Source organism: Protopterus annectens, chromosome 6.part0 (genome assembly GCF_019279795.1).
Source record: "Protopterus annectens isolate FY-2018-M chromosome 6.part0, PAN1.0, whole genome shotgun sequence".
NCBI lineage: Eukaryota > Metazoa > Chordata > Ceratodontiformes > Protopteridae > Protopterus > Protopterus annectens.
In genome coordinates this window covers 319,196,853-319,214,466 of record NC_056737.1, presented here as the reverse complement: position 1 = coordinate 319,214,466, position 17,614 = coordinate 319,196,853, and the positions used below count along the sequence as shown (strand labels likewise).

The 17,614-nt window shown below is 43.8% G+C and overlaps 1 protein-coding gene across 1 annotated transcript in view; it reads right to left on the bottom strand.

The window, feature by feature from the left end:
• Window positions 1-17,614, bottom strand: part of GANC (glucosidase alpha, neutral C) — a 981,067-nt gene that overhangs the window by 565,265 nt on the left and 398,188 nt on the right. Inside the window, exon 10 of the mRNA XM_044074070.1 lies at window positions 9,622-9,775. Within this exon, the coding sequence (XP_043930005.1) occupies window positions 9,622-9,775 (154 nt within the window). The remainder of the gene's footprint in view (window positions 1-9,621; window positions 9,776-17,614) is intronic.

The window sequence follows — 17,614 nt, the reverse complement described above, 5'->3', positions numbered from 1 at the left end:
TGCCTTTGAAATGAGGGTATAACTGGGTATTCAACTATCAGGAACTGGACCAGTTCCATTGAGATACCATAATTGATCATAAAATCATTAATAATAATCCTAATAACTCTATACCTATCTTGAATATGATCAATAGTGACAGGCTTATACACTTTATCATCAGCAAGCATGTTATGTAATGAACTACAATAGTATTCTCTATCCATGATAACAGTCATACCTCCTTTGTCTGCAGGTCTAACTACGATTTGTGTATTTTCTATCAGTCCTGATAGGGCCTTCGTCTCCTTCCAACTCAAATTCTAATATTTGTCATTCTTGGAATGTATATTTAATGTATTACACAGCTCAGTCTCACACATCCTGCCAAATGCCTCTAGAATAGGATGGTTGGGTGGCATATAACTACTAGGTTTTCTAAAAGTTGCTACTGCTGGCTTCATTTCATTAGGAAAGTTCATTTTTAGCATAACATTTCTTAAAAACATTTTTAGTGTCCGGAATGTCTGCTGCCTGAGCAGGAATAAATGATAGACCTTTTTGTAACACTAAAGTTTCATCTTTAATCAGACGTCTCGATATGTTCCATACAATGTTCCGTTTCAAATCTGATTCCACATTTTCTTCAGCATGGTGTATTCCATCATCTCTGGCTGCTCCTTCCTTTTCATCCTGCATCTGCTGTTGGACCTGTATGGTTGTCTTCCTCTCTCTTGGCGTATAGGTAGGGGAAAAAATGGGAAGGTTTGTGTTGTACTTTGTACGCTCTCTTTCCTTCTGACTACTGGCTGGCCTGGTGGTATTTCATTCTCGGCTTGTGAAATAGCATTGTCCAAATTGATTATTTCACCAGCTGGATTTGTACAGTTCATTGCTGTATGAGTTAATAGCCCCTCAGATACGCAATTTTGTACTTCATTTGGCTTAAGAATCACAGAATTATTAGTTGTTGCTCTAACTGCATCTTGCTCCACATAATTATGATGGAGCCTGGGAGCTATTTCTATTTCATTTCTCCTTTCATTAGATGCTCTCATCCCACTAGAATTAGCTGTCATTATTACTGGTCTAATAATGCTCCGAGTGTCATATAAAGTATATATTGGGGGTCTATATGTAGGACAAGAACATGTAATAAGTCCTGTTTTTATACAAACTGGTGACATATATATTTTTAAACCAAATTGCCTATACATATGTATTGAACTATTATTATCCATAGAATATATATTCTATGGTTTGAAGGGGTTGCCCAGCGGTATAGAGTTAAAGTTAGAGCAATATAATTCTAGTAAAGAATATATAATGAACAGAGACTTTCAGTATCATTGTTGTTTAAATAATGATGCTTAGCATAATATATTGCATCTGACATGCTGCTGACAGAAGCAATGTTCTGAAATGTTTCCAAATATTAAATGCTTGTAGATGCCTATGAATGCTTTGACTGCTGAAATAGACTTTTAATGTGCTATAAGAACTGTATTTTAAAAGTAATACTATGCAATGTAGATGCTTTTAAAAGAGGGTGTGTCTATAGTAGCTTGATTGACTGGGAGTGGTCTTTCAGGTTAATGAGGTATACAGGGACAGCTTTATAAACCTCTTTGTGCATGTTTTTATATTTGTATATGGTCTGAAGAAGCCACGGACAGTGGTGAAAGCGCTTACTGAATATTAAAGTTCTTGGTTTATTTTATGTGGCCTGGAGCTATACTTCGTACAACTGCTACCATACTTTTCTTTGCTGCTATTTTTAGTGGGCTGTACCACAGCTACATTAATTTGAGTATAGCCACTTACTAGAACATGACAACCTTTAAAAGGTAGGGCATAATTCAAGAGGTTTCAAAATTTTCCTTCCAGTAGCTTCCACATATTACTCTGGTTCATTCTGAATCTAAGGTCTTCAGTAAGACAGGATGTAAGGTCACCAATCCGTGTGAACCACATGCGATTGGCATGAAAAAGTTATAATGGTTTAAAAAAAATTATAGCGGTTCAGAACATGTAAAAAAAATGAGTATAATGTGTTCCCATTTAGACTCATGTAACCACAAGGGATGACGATAATTCATATTTAATAAACAGTTCAGCCTTTTTCTTTATTTCCAGTTTTACATTTTAAAGACTTACATCTCCTGTTACTCTCTCTTCCCTGGCTAGCACCTGCCAGCTTCTTTTCCACAAGAAGAAAGTACAGTTTTGTACCTACCATAAATGTAGATGTTCGAGGGCTATTACAGCTGCAGTAATCACATATGGGTTTTCAGCCGTCAGGCGGTCCCTCGGTCGGCCGAATTCCAAAGTCTTGGTCCGGCGTCGGTTGTTGTCGCATACTCTTCTGACGTCAGGAAGGCTAGAGTATATATGACACAGCCGACGCCATCTTCTTCAGTCTTTCTTGCCCCAGATGTCAGGTGCCCCCAAAAGGAAGGCAATACATAAATAAATCTAATCCACAAAAGTAAGCAAATAAAACATAGCAGGATAACCCAGTCAGCAGGTATGAAGAGGTATTCAGACCCCAAGGTCTTAACAAGTGGGGAAGGAGGGTGGGAAACCTGTACTGCAGCTGTAATAGCCCTCGAACATCTACATTTATGGTAGGTACAAAACTGTACTATGTTCATCGTGCATTACAGCTGCAGTAATCACATATGGGTAGAATCCCAAAGCTATGCATAGGGTGGTAGGTACTATACGGAACTGGGTTGAGCTAGAATGCCCTGCAAAACTGCAGTGGCAAAGCCTGCTCTTGTTCTGGAGTATAAAGGCAGATGGTAGTGTTTTGTGAAGGTATGTACAGAACTCCAAGTGGCTGCCTCCAAGATATCTTTAGTAGGCACTCCTCTGAGGAAGGCTGTAGAGGTGGCTGTGGCCCTAGTGGAGTGAGGTCTGATACCAGTAGGGACAAGCTTTCCATGATAGGAATAACAAAAGCGTATGCAGTGACCAATCCACTTGGAAATGGTCTGTTTGGTAACAGGTTTCCCTTGACCCCCCACAGCATAGGAAATGAGGAGTTGATCTGATTTTCTGAAGGATTTGGTTCTGTCCAAGTAATAACGTAGCTGCCTATGGATGTCTAGAGAGTGTAGCAGCCTTTCCCCTTTGTTTTGAGGGTTAGGGTAAAAGGTAGGAAGGTGTATGGCCTGGTTTAAGGCTACCCTAGATACCACTTTAGGCATAAAGGAAGGGTTGGTACGAAGGGAAACCCTGTCCTGATGGAAGATGAGGAATGGCTGCACCGCCATGAGGGCCTGCAACTCAGATACTCTACGAGCTGAAGTGATGGCCAGGAGAAAAGCTGTTTTCCAGGACAAATATTGTAATTCTGTTGAAGCAGCCGGTTCAAAGGGAGGTAATGTCAATTTTTCCAGTACGTAGTTAAGGTCCCAAGCTGGCACTGGCTGTTTCCTTGGAGGTCTTATGTTCTTAGCCCCTCTGAGGAACTGTTGTAGGAGTGGGTGTGAGAATAAAGGAGGATCCATGTTGAATTCTGCAGAGATTGCTGAGGCATGTATTTTGATTGAGGAAAATGAAAGTCCATTGCTCAAAAGTTCAGCTAGGTACTGCAAAATCTGAGGTAGGTTCAATTTTCTAGGGTCCTGCCCTCGTTTTTCATTCCAACTGCAAAACCGCTTCCATTTTGCGGAGTAAGCTTTTCTAGTAGATGGTCTTCTAGCCTCCAAAATGACATCCTGCACCTCTTTGGAGAGTAGTGTCTGATGTGATGCTAAGGAATTTTCCATGCAGCGAGACTGAGAGTTTTCAGCTGACTGTGAAGGGTTTTGAAATTGTTCTGCATCAGCAGTAGAGGTGTTAGAGGCAGGGGCCACGGAGGAGTGTGTGTTAGGCTCCTCAGGAGTGGATACCAGTGTTGTCTCGGCCAGTCCGGAGCAATCAGTATCATCCTCGGCTTGTCTGTTCTTACTTTCAAAAGTACCTTGGGCAGAAGAGGTAGAGGTGGGAATGCATAAACTGACCAAGTTGTCCATGTGAAGGAAAGAGCGTCCACTTTCCAGGCCTTTGGGTGGAAGGTCCTTGAGCAAAACCTTTTCAATTGATGGTTTCTGTGGGAGGCAAAAAGATCTATATCTGGCCTTCCCCACGCTTGAACAATCTCTGTAAACACCTGTGGATGTAGCTTCCATTCGTGAGGATCTGTCATATGTCTGCTCAGAGTGTCTGCCAGTGTGTTTTCCATTCTTGGCAGGTACTGTGCCTGAAGTTCTATTTGTCTTTCCAGAGCCAGATTCCAAAGAGTCATGGTTAGTCTGCACAAGGGGTATGAATGAGTTCCTCCTTGTTTGTTTATGTACCACATTACTGTGGTGTTGTCTGTTCTTATGAGCAGTTGTCCTGGATGTAGGAATTCTCTGAACGCTGAGATTGCATTTATTACTGCCAGCATTTCTTTTTGATTGATGTGAAGGTGCTTTTCTTTTTGGGGCCATCTGCCCTGAATGCACCTGTCCTTCATGTGCGCTCCCCAGGCATAATCTGAAGCGTCTGTGGTTATGACTTGTGTAGCTTGAGGCTTGCAGAATGGGAGGCCTGTGTTTACTTGGCATGCTTGGGCCCACCATATGAATTCCTTTTGAAGACAGGGAATTATTGGAATCTCCGCTTCCAAGCTGTGACTGTGTTGAGACCATAGATTTTTTAGGTACCATTGAAGTTTCCTCATGTGCAGCTTTAGCATGGGATTAGAAGAATGCAAGATGCCATGAATCCCAGAGCCTGCAGGATTTTCCTTGCAGTAAGCCTGGTACTTTTTGCAAGTATTTTGAAGTAATGAGATAGTTGCCCTTGTTTTTCTGGCGTAAAGTAAGCCATCTGGGTGTTTGTGTCCAAGTTGGCACCCAGGAAGGTTATTTTCTGAGAGGGTGTTAGCTTTGACTTCTCCTTGTTGATGGTGTATCCCAGAGAAAGCAGTAACCGTGTCACATATGCCAGGTGTTTCAGAAGTATGTGTTTGCTGTCCGCTTGGATCAGGCAGTCGTCCAGATAAGGGTAAATTTGTATCCCTTGAAGTCTGCAGTATGCAATCACTGATGCCAGGCACTTGGTGAATACTCTGGGCGCAGTAGATAAGCCAAAGGGCAATGCAGAGAATTGATAGTGGTTTGAACCTGCAAGAAATCTGAGGTATCTTCTGCAACTTTGTCTGATTGGGACATGCAGGTATGCCTCCTTGAGGTCCAATGTTACCAGCCAGAACCCCTTGCCCAGCATGGGAAGGAGTTGCTGTAATGTGAGCATCTTGAATTTTGGCACGAGAAGAAATGTGTTTAGAATGGATAAGTCCAGTATGGGTCTCCAGTCGCTTCCTTTTCTTGGCACCAGAAAAAACCTTGAATAAAAACCTTGTGCTTGTTGGTGCGTAGGTACCTTTTGTATAGCCCTCATGTTTAGGAGCTTTGTAATTTGTAGTTGTGCCTCTACCCTTTGATTTTGTGGTAGATTTGGCATGCCTCTCATTTTTGGAAGAGTGTGAAAATGGAATTTGTAGCCTCTGTTTATAATGTCCAGAATCCATTTGTCTGTTGTGACAATATGCCAATTGTTTGCAAATAGTGCCAGTTTCCTCCCAAAGGTGCTGCCAGTTGAATTTTGCTTGGCATGGAAATGAGGGAGTCATTGAGTCTGTTTCCTGTACTGCTGTGCACTGTCGTCACCACCTCTTGGTGCTGGTGATTGCCATTGTCTGCCTCTATAGGACCCTTGGGCTTGTCCTCTGCCCCTTCCGCGTCTGTATCTGCCTCTTTGGGGCTTGTCAGTGGTTGGAAAGGACCAGTTTTTTGAAGGCCAATTCCTGCTGAACCGTGGTGGCTGAACCTGTAAGAAAGCTTTGACAGTTTGCATAGATTTTGCTTTTTCTTCCATTTTACGTAATATATCCTCAGCATTAGCACCAAAAAGAACATCCTTATGTAAAGGTGCATCCAGAATGTTTGCTTTCACATGGTCTGGCAGATTTTGTTCCCTAAGCCATGCATGTCTGCGAATGGCTGATCCGGTAGCGGCCGATCTGCTGGAGGCCTCTAGGGCATCATAACCACATTGTAAAGTATGCTTACCCACTTGCTCTGCACTATGCATCATATCCTGCAACTCTTTTATATCTGGTTGTTCAGGCTGTGACATTTTGGTCTTTAATTGTGATAACAGGAATTGTTGATATTTAATCATATGAAACTGGCAGTTTAAGGCCCTCATGGCTAGGGTGGCCGAGGTATAAACCTTCTTACCCCACCTTTCTAGAGATCTAGATTCCCTTTCCGCAGGAAGTGGATTCTTGGCTGTGGAGGCCTTAATTCCTTTAGGGCCTTGAGAAATAGTTTCAGGGTCTGCATTATGGCCTTTGTAGAGGAACTGATGAGAATTAGGTACTCTGTAATACCTATCCGGCTTAACTGGTGCAGGGGGCAGAGAATCAGGATTAAGGCAGGCCTCCGAGTAAACATCATCCAATACCTCCAAAACAGGAGGAATAGCCAAAGGTCTATGCTGAGGTAACCAGAGAAATTCCCTAAGCCTTTTCTTGGAGTCTGAAAAGTCTTGGCCTTCCCAGTGGAAGTGCTCTCTCAAAGAGTGTAAGGTTTCCCCAAAAGAAAAATCCTCAGGGGGGGATACAGAAGGAATAGACTGCTCTGCATCCGAATCCTCGAAAGGGGAATAAGAGTGTTCTTCAGCATCAGAATTTTCTGATAAAATGGATCCCTGGTCAGAAGCAGGAGAATCCTCCTCAACTCTGGGTCTCTTGTCCGGAGGGGCCTGGGAGCCTCTGATAACAGTGATAAGGTCCTCAGCCATTTTAAGCATGTGCTTCTTAGGCATGGGCCCAGGTGATGGGCCTTGTGTAGCCGGCCTAGTATGGTGCCTGGCTGTTTTGGATTTAGTGAAGGCCTTGATAGAGAAAGATGATGAAGGCCTAAATACCCCATGGGTGGATGTAGATCTATCCACATTGGTAGGCTCGACATATGCAGGGGCTTCGGTTGTAGTCTGGGAAAGGGCCGAAGAACCAGCGGTCTCGGGTACAGAAGACCCCGCCGAGGGAGTGTCGTCGGTAGTCAGGGACTGCAAGGGCGTCTCACTGAGAACCGGGCCACATGGAGCCTGCTTCGGCGTGGTGTCAGTGGAGACTGCGGTCCTCGTCTGGCAGTCCTTTTCTTTGCGTTTTTTAGACAAAGCGGTAGTCGGAGTATCCGACGACATTTTATAATTAAACGCTTTACCAAGAAAGTGCTGGGCGAACTCCGCCCGACGCTTGATAGTGCGTTTATTGAAGGTAGCGCAAAAGCGACAGCCCGAGACGTCGTGGTCTGGGCCCAAACAAGGTATGCAAAGGGAATGGAAATCCTTATGCGGTATTTGCTTCCCACAAGAAATACAATTATTAACTTTTTCTGACATCGGTCTGAGGCAAGAAAAGGTTCCCCAACGGGGTACTTAGCTTTAATGAAGACTTCGGTTCCAAAATTTTTCGTAATTCAGGAGCTGGCCGACCGGCACTTGCGAACTGCTTCTGCTTCGGGCACCGCGCGGCAAAAAAGACTGAAGAAGATGGCGTCGGCTGTGTCTTATATACTCTAGCCTTCCTGACGTCAGAAGAGTACGCGACAACAACCGACGCCGGACCAAGACTTTGGAATTCGGACGACCGAGGGACCGCCTGACGGCTGAAAACCCATATGTGATTACTGCAGCTGTAATGCACGATGAACATCTGTACCTAGCACTGCCTTGGTCTGAGACAGAGGCAGTACATATTCATTCACCTTCCAATGGATTAGTACACAGATCAAACTGAAGTGCTCTTGCTCAACAGATAAGTGAATTTCCTTTCCCATCTTCCTTATATGCAACTGGTTTCCAGATGTCTCACTGTGCTTAAACTGGATGGGGTGCCATCTGGTTACGTTCAGTATGGTGAAGCTGAACTCGTCAATCATTATTTTCAGTACGAAATCACTGCCAATGTGGTTTCTAACTCTGTAAATGATTCCTTTGTTTTGGGAAATTTGCCCATTCTTTATATTTGTGCAACTATAGAGGAGTTAGTATATGTACGTCTAGAGATGTGGGAGGCTTACCCTGATACCGGGGTGCACAGAGGTTTGCAAAAATGCTTTATTTATGTTTTTCCACCTCAATGTGGTTATGATCAGTGGTTTCATCCACTTCGAACCTCATCAAGATGTAACTCGATGAGTCACAAGGGACACTGCAACTTCTTTAACAGTACTCCTGCATGTACACAAAGGAAACTATGTGGCATACAAAACAATGCCCCTATTACAGTCTATTATGTATGTAGTACTGTAAGATGTTTATCCAAATGCAGTTCCAACCCTCTGTCCACTTCCCCTACAGAGGCACTCGGTGTTAATTCCATCTTTTCCAGGGTCATCACCTGTTCTTTGTTTCAAATGTCAATCCTAATATGGACAGTTGTGACCTCCAAAAAAAGGGAACAATGCTAAATGTCCTTATATTTAAGGAGAAAATAAATATTTTCTAACTTTCCTCTGAACATTACAGAAAATTATAATACCAAATGTCAAACGCATTACTGTGATAAAAAAAGGACAAATGGACAATTAAGATTCTACAATCAACCATCTACTTTAGTAACATGAAAATGTTTATGCTATTTGAGGGAGTGATTTGTCATGCAAAAATCCCATGTTTCTGTAAAAAATGATCCACTCTGTACAACTGAAATGGCGGTAAACTCACTTCCCTTGGATGCTTAAAGATCAAGTGCACATTGACAAAACTGAATGCAGAATCTGCATTCAAGTTTGACAGTTTTGAGAAGTTCGCTGGTGGCTCTTTTAAATTCACTTTCACATAAAATAAAAATTTTATGTGAAAATAGGACTTTCAAAGATCAGCAGGTGACTCTCTAATGCTTCAAAGAATGCTGCTCTAAGGACAGTTCCCTACTGATGTCTGGTCAGAAATGGAAGCTTCCTGTCTCTGCTCCAGCCTTTTAGAGAATTATTTGAACTATTATTTTTTAGGATCATGTGACCCATTTTCTTACTATACCTACCCTACTATAGTTGTAAAGTAGGTATATGTTTTTCACCCTAATGTTCATTAAAAGTTAAAAAGAGCAGAAAAGCTTAAGTCACAGAATGAGCACTATACTCTGGTAATAATATTAAATGAATATAGCTGCACAGCTTTGCAAATTCATTAAATATTAATTACCCAACTAGTTGTTCCTGACTTTGTCTTTCTTTTTGTGTTTAATTTAGACAAAACTAGTAAACTATCAGCACCAACTATCAAGCACCTGCGCACTCATGTCATAACTACGCTAGGGGTAATGACATGGGTACACGTAGCCATTCAAATTATTAAAAGCTAAAGTATTTTTAGACACATCTTTCATTTCTTTTGTTGGAATCACTATTCTGTGAAGGCAGCAACTCCTCAAGATGATAGAATATTAAGTAGTACCATTGCACATGCTCTTTAAAATCAGTTACACTGTGAAAAGCCCCCAGGCTCTAATTTCACATTTCGGACATTATCAAAGATATCACATTGCAAAAATACAGCAATTCAAAATTCACAAAGGAATGATGCACTTTGTACCTGTCAGTTGTGCATACTGCTTGAAAATATCGTATGTTGAGGGTCCTAGAAGAAGGAAGGCATCAATAATCCCACTTTCTGACATCCATCGGACATCTGTCTGAGGCTCGGGTCTTACTTTCTTTACATCTTGATGTATTCCTATTGTTAAAGGCTAAAAAAGAAATACAGAATAAAGAATCAACAGAAATGTTAAGTCATACTGGATGGCAGCTACCCAAAAGTCCTTTAAGAATCACGTTTTGTCCTTGGTTCCTAGCTTAGTTCAAGTAAGATATATGCATGCTAATTTTTATTTAACCAGTGAAGACAACAGAAAAGGTCCACTTCTCCAAATGTTATCTGACCTCAGTGATAGCATATGTAAGTACAATGTATGAGGCAGAGGTGAGCAAGGCAGCTTACCCCTTGCAAGAATGTTATTTTACTTTCAGTGTCTGAATTTTGCATGAAATTTAACATTTTAGTTTCTATTCAGTAACCTGCTGATATTCAGTACAGGACTTTGGTTTACTGTGCTTTCCACTTTAGAGTGGTACTCTTCACTGCTCTCAAACAGACTCCTCTAGGCACAAATTCAACAAGCACCTTGCTTACGCTGACTGAAGTACCAGCATTGATTTGCTCAATGCTAACTATACCGTCATCTGCTTAAAATGGAGAGTTCCAGGAGATGCTTAATTTACTTCTCTTCCACTAAGGACAATCATAATAAAAGTTGCAAAGTACGGGATACTCTTCTTGCGCATAAAAGTTTTAATGGGTAAAAGAAGATGCAAGCTAGAGAAACTTCAAACAAAAGGTGATTCTACAATGTTATGAGGAGTACTATCGCACTGATTCTTGAGGTACAACTGGAGCTTCCTCATGTGCAGTCTGGCCAGAGGGATCATAAGGATACAAGATGCCATGTAGCCTAATGTTCTGAGGAACTCCTTGGCTGAGAGGTACTGTCTCTGCATGATGTTTTGGAAGTATTGAGTCAAGAAGGAGATCTCTTCTGGAGGGAGGAAGGCCTTTTGAAGGGAGGAATCCAGAAGAGCTCCCAGAAAAACTATCCTGGTGGATGGGTTTGTGTTGGATTTGTGAATATTTATAGTGAACCCCAAAGAGGTGAGGAGGGTCAGAGTGAAGGCCAGATCCTTGAGGAGCTTTGACTGACTTGTGGCTTGAATGAGGCATCGCCCAGAAAGTGTTAAATCTGGATCCCTCTTGTTTTGCAGAAGGTGATCACAGGAGCAAAGCACTTTGTGAAAACCCTGGGAACAGTAGACAAGCCAAAAAGCAGTGCAAAGAATTGAAAGTGACTGGTACCTGCCCTGAAGCGAAGAAAACTTCTGTAAGATTCCTCTATTTGAATGTGCAAGTAAGCATCTTTTTAAGTCCAAGGTGACCATTAAGGCCTGAGGGGCTGTCATGAGGAGAAGTTTTTGAAGAATCAATATTTTGAATTTTGGTACCAGCAGGGACTGACTGAGGGTAGACAAGTCTCGGACAGGGCATCAAGGGCCTTCCTTTCTGGGAACCAGGAATAGCCTGAAGTAGAACCCTTTCCCTATTTGATGGTCTGGTACTGGTTCCACTGAGCCCTGTGAGCACAGGCTGAGAATATGAGAAAGGGCCTCCACTCTCTGATTTTGTAGAACATCTGGGTAATCTGAGTATCTTAATGGCTCTTTGAAAGTCAACTTGCAACCGTCTGAAATAACCTTCAGAACCCACTTGTCTGAAGTAATGAGGAATCAGTTTTCTTTGAAAAGGGATAGCCTTCCTCCTAGTCTTCCTCCATCTGCTTTGGAGAGGGTTGGGGGAGGGGCAGGGGAAAGAAAGAGTCACTGTTCCTTTCTGCCAGGGCTCTGTGGCCTAGAACTCCTCTACCTGGGGGTTCCTGAGGGCCACTGCCTAGGCCTTTGTGATTGCTGCTGCCTTTGAAGCCTTTCCCCTCCAAGACTTCCTCTGGCCACTTTTTGACTGAGAGGGAAAAGACAAGTGCTTAGTGGGAAAATTCCTACTATACCTAGGAGGCTGAACTTGGAGGACAGTGTGCACAGAATATCACTTTTATCTTCCATCTTTTTTAGCACAGCCTCAGCCTTTGGCAAAAAAGGAAATGCTTAGTCAGGGGTGCATCTAGAAGCTTGTTATTTGACATGCTCTGGTGGCATCTGTTCCTTAAGTCAAGCATACCTTCTAATAACAGAGCCAGATACAGCAGCTCGGCTAGTCGCCTTCACAGCATTACAGCTACAGTGTAAAAAGTGTCTAGCCACCCAGGAGCTGGAATGGCAAAGGTCCATCAATTCTTTAGAAATGTTCCTGTCCTCCAGGGAGGAAATCTTTTGTTTCATTTTATCTAAAATACTTTGTTGGTATTTTATCATATGAAACTGAAAGTTAAGGGGTCTCATGGCCAGAGTAGTGGAGATGTAGACTTTTTACCAAATCTACCAAGGGCCCTGATTTACTTGTCAGTAGGTAAAGGATTCTTAGAAGACTGACAATCTCTGGGTCAGCAGAGGGGTTTTTGAAGAGGTATTTATGTCAGTCCAGCATCCTGTAAAACCTGTCTGGTTTTTGAGGGGCTGGGGGTAGAATGTCTGGGTTCAGGGAAGAGTCCATAAAAACATCCTCTACCACCTGCAATACAGGACGAATAGCCAAAAGTTTGTGTTCTGGGAGGTCAAGGAAAGTATAGTTGTGTACACTTACCATAAATGTAGATGTTCGACTGTATTCACTATTGCAGTCATCACACTTGGGTTATCCTGCCAGGGGTGGCCCTCAGTCGGCCTGAATACCAGAAGCGTAGTATTTCTGCATCGGTAGCTGTCACTCCAGGACTGACATCAGGACGTCAGTGGTATAAAATCAGGCAGCCGACGCCATTACATCAGTTTTTCTTGCCCCAAATGTCAGGAGCCCCCAAACAGGGAGCTAGGTTACGGTGGAAGAACACCACCAGTAGAAAGTTAATACCAAAATGTTCCTGTAAGGAGTGAGGAAGAGGGAGGGAGAGAGAGAGAGAGAGAGAGAGAGAGAAGGGGATGGAGGGTGGGAAACCAGGACTGCAACAGTGAATACACTCGAACATCTACATTTATGGTAAGTGTACACAACTGTACTATGTTCTTCGTATTTCACTGTTGAAGTCATCACACTTGGGTTGATTCCCAAAGCTGAAGAAAAGGGTGGAGGCAGTCAAGAAGACTGGGAGCTGGTTAGGATGCCCTGCAAGACTAGTTGCAAAGCCTGCCCTAGATTTGGAGAAGATAGACAGGTGGTAATGTTTGGTGGAGGTATGAACAGAAGTCCATGTTGCAGCCTCCAGGATGTCGCTGGTAGGGACCTCTCTGAGAAAAGCTGCAGAGGTGGAGGTTGCCCTGGTGGAATGCGTTCTGTCCCCCTTAGTGTTTCCCGTGGTGTTTGTAGCAGAAATGGATGCAGTGTGCTATTCATTTAGAGATAGTTTGTTTGGATATGGCCTTGCCCTCTGCCCCTGCTGCAAAGCTGACTAGCAATTGGTCAGTTTTCCTAAAAGATTTAGTCCTATCCAGGTAGAATCTGAGCTATCTGCATACATCTAGAGAATGTAGAATTCTTTCCCCCTTGTTTTGTGGGTTAGGGAAAAAAGTGGGCAAATGAATTGACTGGTTGAGAGCCACACTGGACACCACTTTAGGCATGAAAGTTGGGTTAGTCCTAAGGGTAACCCTGTCAGCATAGAAAATGATGAAGGGCCCTACAGCCAAGAGTGCTTGTAGCTCTGAAACTCTTCTAGCTGAAGTGATGGCCAGAAGCAAGGCTGTCTTCCAAGAGACGAATTTGAACTCTGCTGAAGCTGCAGGCTCAAAAGGGGGGGTAGTGTGAGCTTTTCCAACACAAAGTTAAGGTCCCAAGCTGGGGTAGGAGCTCTTCTGGGAGGCCTTAAATTGTTAGCCCCTCTTAGGAACTGTTTGATGAGAGGATGAGAGAAGAGAGGTGGCTCTGTGCTGTAATGAGCAGAGATGGCAGAGGCATGAATCTTAAATAGAAGAGAAGGAAAGGCCCCTGTGTAGTAGGTCTGGTAGGTAATCCAGGATGAGAGGTAGGGAGGGCTGTGCTATTTCAGCTCCTTTAGCCTGGATCCAAGTGCAATACCTTTTCCACTTGTCAGCATAGGATTTTCTAGTGCTAGGGCATCTGGCCTCACGTATAACATCCAGGACTTGTTTTCTTAGGCTGGCAGCTGGAGGAGAGGTCAGGGAATAAGCCAGGCTGCCAGGTTCAGGGTCTGCAATTGTGGATGCATGAATTCTCCATTCTTCTGGGTCAGGAGAGTTGGGATCTGAGGTAAGTGCCAACGTGGCAAGGGTGACAGGCTGTGCAGCAGTGGGTACCAGTGATGGTGTGGCCAGTCTGGGACAATCACGATTGCCCTTGGTTTTTCTTCCCTTATTTTGAGCAGTACCCTTGAAATTAGTGGTAGAGGGAGAAATACATAGATCGAGAGGTTTACCCATTGGAAGGATAGAGCATCCACTTTCCAGGCCTTGCTGTGAGGTTCGCTGGTGCAGAATTTGCTAAGCTGGTAATTGTTGTGGGAGGCAAGAAGGTCCACCTTCGGGGTGCCATATTTCTGGGTTACAAGGTTGAAGGTTCTGTGGTCTAGCTGCCACTCGTGTGGGTCTAGCAGGTTTCTGCTTAAGTTGCCTGCCAGTGAGTTTTGGGAGGCTGGCAGGAATTGTGCTAGCAGGTGAATTTGTATGTCTTAGGCCATGTGCCAAAGGGTCATGGGGAGCCTGCAGAGAGGATAAGAGTGAGTTCCTCCCTGCTTGTTGATATACCACATCACTGTGGTGTTGTCTGTTTTGATCACTAGAGGCCCCGGGGATAGTAGGGGTCTGAAAGCTGTCAGAGCATGCTGAACAGCTAGCATCTCTTTTTGGTTGATGTGTAGCTGTATTTGATTTGGGCTCCAATGGCCCTGAATGCACCTGCCGTCCAGGTGTGCACCCCGGGCATAATCTGATGCGTCTGTGGTTAGAATCTGGGCACAGTAGGGTTGTGAGAAGAGAAGACACTAGTTGTGGTTGCATGCTGCTGCCCACCAAAGAAAATCTTTCCTTAGACAGGGTATTATAGGTATGATAGTTTCCAGGTCCTGAGAGTGTTGACATCAAAGGCTTTTTAGGTAACATTGTAGTTTCCTCATATGCAGTCTGGCATATGGAAAGAGTAGAATGCAGGATGTCATGAACCCTAGAGCTTGCAGGACTTTCCTTGTGGATAACTGGGTTCTGGTGGCTAGTTGAGAGAAGTAGCCTGTCAGGTAGGCTTATTTTTCTGGAATAAGCAATGCATTCGGGGATGCTGTGTCCAGGCTTGCTCCCAGGAATACAATTTTTTGAGTGGGGGCTAGTTTGGATTTCTTTTCATTTATAGTATACCCCAGGGAGGTCATTAGGTCCTTTACAAAGTCAGGTGCTGTAACAGCTTTTCCTGACTGTCTGCCGGAATCAGGCAGTCTAAGTAGGTGTAAATTTGAATATTCCTTTGTCTGCAAAAAGCAATGGCTGGAGCCAGGCATTTTGTGAAAACTCTGGGAGCAGTGTATATGCCAAAAGGAAGTGTAGAGAACTGAAAGTGCACAGATCCTGCCATGAAACGCAGATATTTCCTGCAAGAATCTCTGATTAAGATGTGTAGATAGGCCTCTGTTAGGTCTAGGATGACTAACCAAGCATCCTTGGAAAGCATAGGAAGAAGCCACTGGAGGGTGAGCATTTTGAATTTTGGTATTACCAGGAAGGTGTTTAGAATTGATAGATCGAGGATTGGGCATCAGGTGTCTTTTTTTCTGGGTACCAGGAAAAGCCTGGAATAGAAACCTTGGCCTATCTGGTCTGCAGGAACAGACTGTATTTCCCTCGTGGAGAGCAGGGAAATGACTTGTTTTTTTTGGCCTTTGCTCGCTGATTTGGAGGAAGATCTGGGAACCCTTTTGGGGTTGGCAGAGTGTGGAAATAAAATTTGTATCCCTGGGACACTATTGTTAACTTTTTCTGACATCGGTTAGAGCAAGAAAAAAGGATCTGCCCAATGGGGTACTTAGCTTTAGAAGATTTCAACTTCAATTCAGAAACGAAACTCAGGTAGCAGCCGACCGGTACTCGTGTGAACTGCTTCTGCTTCGGGTGCCTCTGCAAGAAAGACTGATGTAATGGCATCGGCTACCTGATTTTATACCACTGATGACCTGACATCCATCCTGGAGCGACAGCAACCGATGCAGAAATACTAAGCCTCTGGTATTCAGGCCGACTGAGGGCTACCCTTGGCAGGATACTCCAAGTGTGATGACTGCAACAGTGAAGCACAAAGAACATTTCCCTAACCCTCTTTTTAGATTGTGGTATTCCTTTGCCTACCACTGGAAATGTTACCTTATAGCATGGATTGTTTCCCCAAAAGTATGTCTTCAGTAGGTGAGGCTGATGGTACATTCTCCTCATAATCTGAATCCTGAAAGGAAGTAAGGTAGGGTCTCTCCTCAAAGACAGACCCCTCCTGGTCAGAATCCTGATGTGATTCAGGAGGTTCAGATAAAACTTCAGGGGTAGGCTCCCTCTTCGTTGGGGAAGACTCCAAAGGGGGTTGCCTAGCTCTGACTAAGGAGATGAGGTCCTCAGCTAACCTCAGCAGGTCTTGCTGATAACCTGCTGAATGGGAGCAGGCAGGCATAGGCATAGGACCTGAAGTAGACCCCTTCTTAGAAATAGCTTTAGTCTTGGGCCTAGGAAAATCTGCCATCCTGATGCCAGTCTCTCTGTAAGGCAGAAGTACAGTTGTGTACACTTACCATAAATGTAGATGTTCGAATATATTCACTGTTGCAGTCATCACATTTGGGTTATCTGCCTGCAGGTAGCCTTAGCCAGCCTGAATACCAGAGTCTTCGGATTTCTGCGTCGGGTGCTGTCACTTCTTCCTTGACGTCAGGTCATCAGGGGTATAAAACATGCAGCTGATGCCATTACGTCAGTTTTTCTTGTCCCAGATGTCAGGTGCCCCCACAATAGGAAGCAATTAAATGGTATGGTAAACCCCCATCAAAAAGCAAATACACAAGAAAAAATAAATATACCAACAAGAAGGAAAGGTAGATCCAAGAGAAGTCAGGGGGCTGGAGGGAGGGTAACCAGGAATGCAACAGTGAATACATTCGAACATCTACATTTATGGTAAGTGTACACAACTGTACTATGTTCTTCGTGTTTCACTGTTGCAGTCATCACATTTGGGTTGATTCCCAAAGCTAAGGAAGGGAAGAGGAAGTTAAAGAGCATTAGGGCCAGCTATTAAGCCCTGCAAGACTGCAGTGGCAAATCCAGCTCTGGATTTAGAAAAGATAAGCATATGCTAATGCTTGGTGAAGGTATGTACACAGCTCCACGCAGCAGCTACTAGGATGTCCCTGGTAGGGACCCTCTGAGAAATGCTGCAGAGGTAGATGCAGCCCTGGTGGAATGTGATCTTATCCCTTGTGGGGTAGGTTTTCCATGGTGCTTGTAGCAGAAATGAATGCAATGGGCTATCAATTTGGAAATGGTTTGCTTTGAAATGGCATTCCCTTCTGCCCCTGCAGCAAAGCTAACCAGCAGCTGTTCAGATTTTCTGATAGATTCTATTTGGACAGGACTAAGCCTAAGTTGTCTGTGCACGTTCACAGAGTGCAGTATTCCTTCCCCTTTGTTTTGTCGATTAGGGAAAAAAGTAGGCAAATGAATGGACTGATTTAGGGCCACAGTAGACACCACCTTGGGCATAACGGTGAGGATTAGTCCTGAGGGAAACCCTGTCCGCATGGAAGACAATGAAGGTTCCACTGCCATGAGGGCCTGTAATTCAGACACTCTTCTTGCTGAAGTGATGGCTAGAAGGAAGGCTGTTTTCCAAGAAAGGATTTTCAACTCTGCTGTAGCAGCTGGCTGAAAGGGGGGAAGAGTGAGCTTTT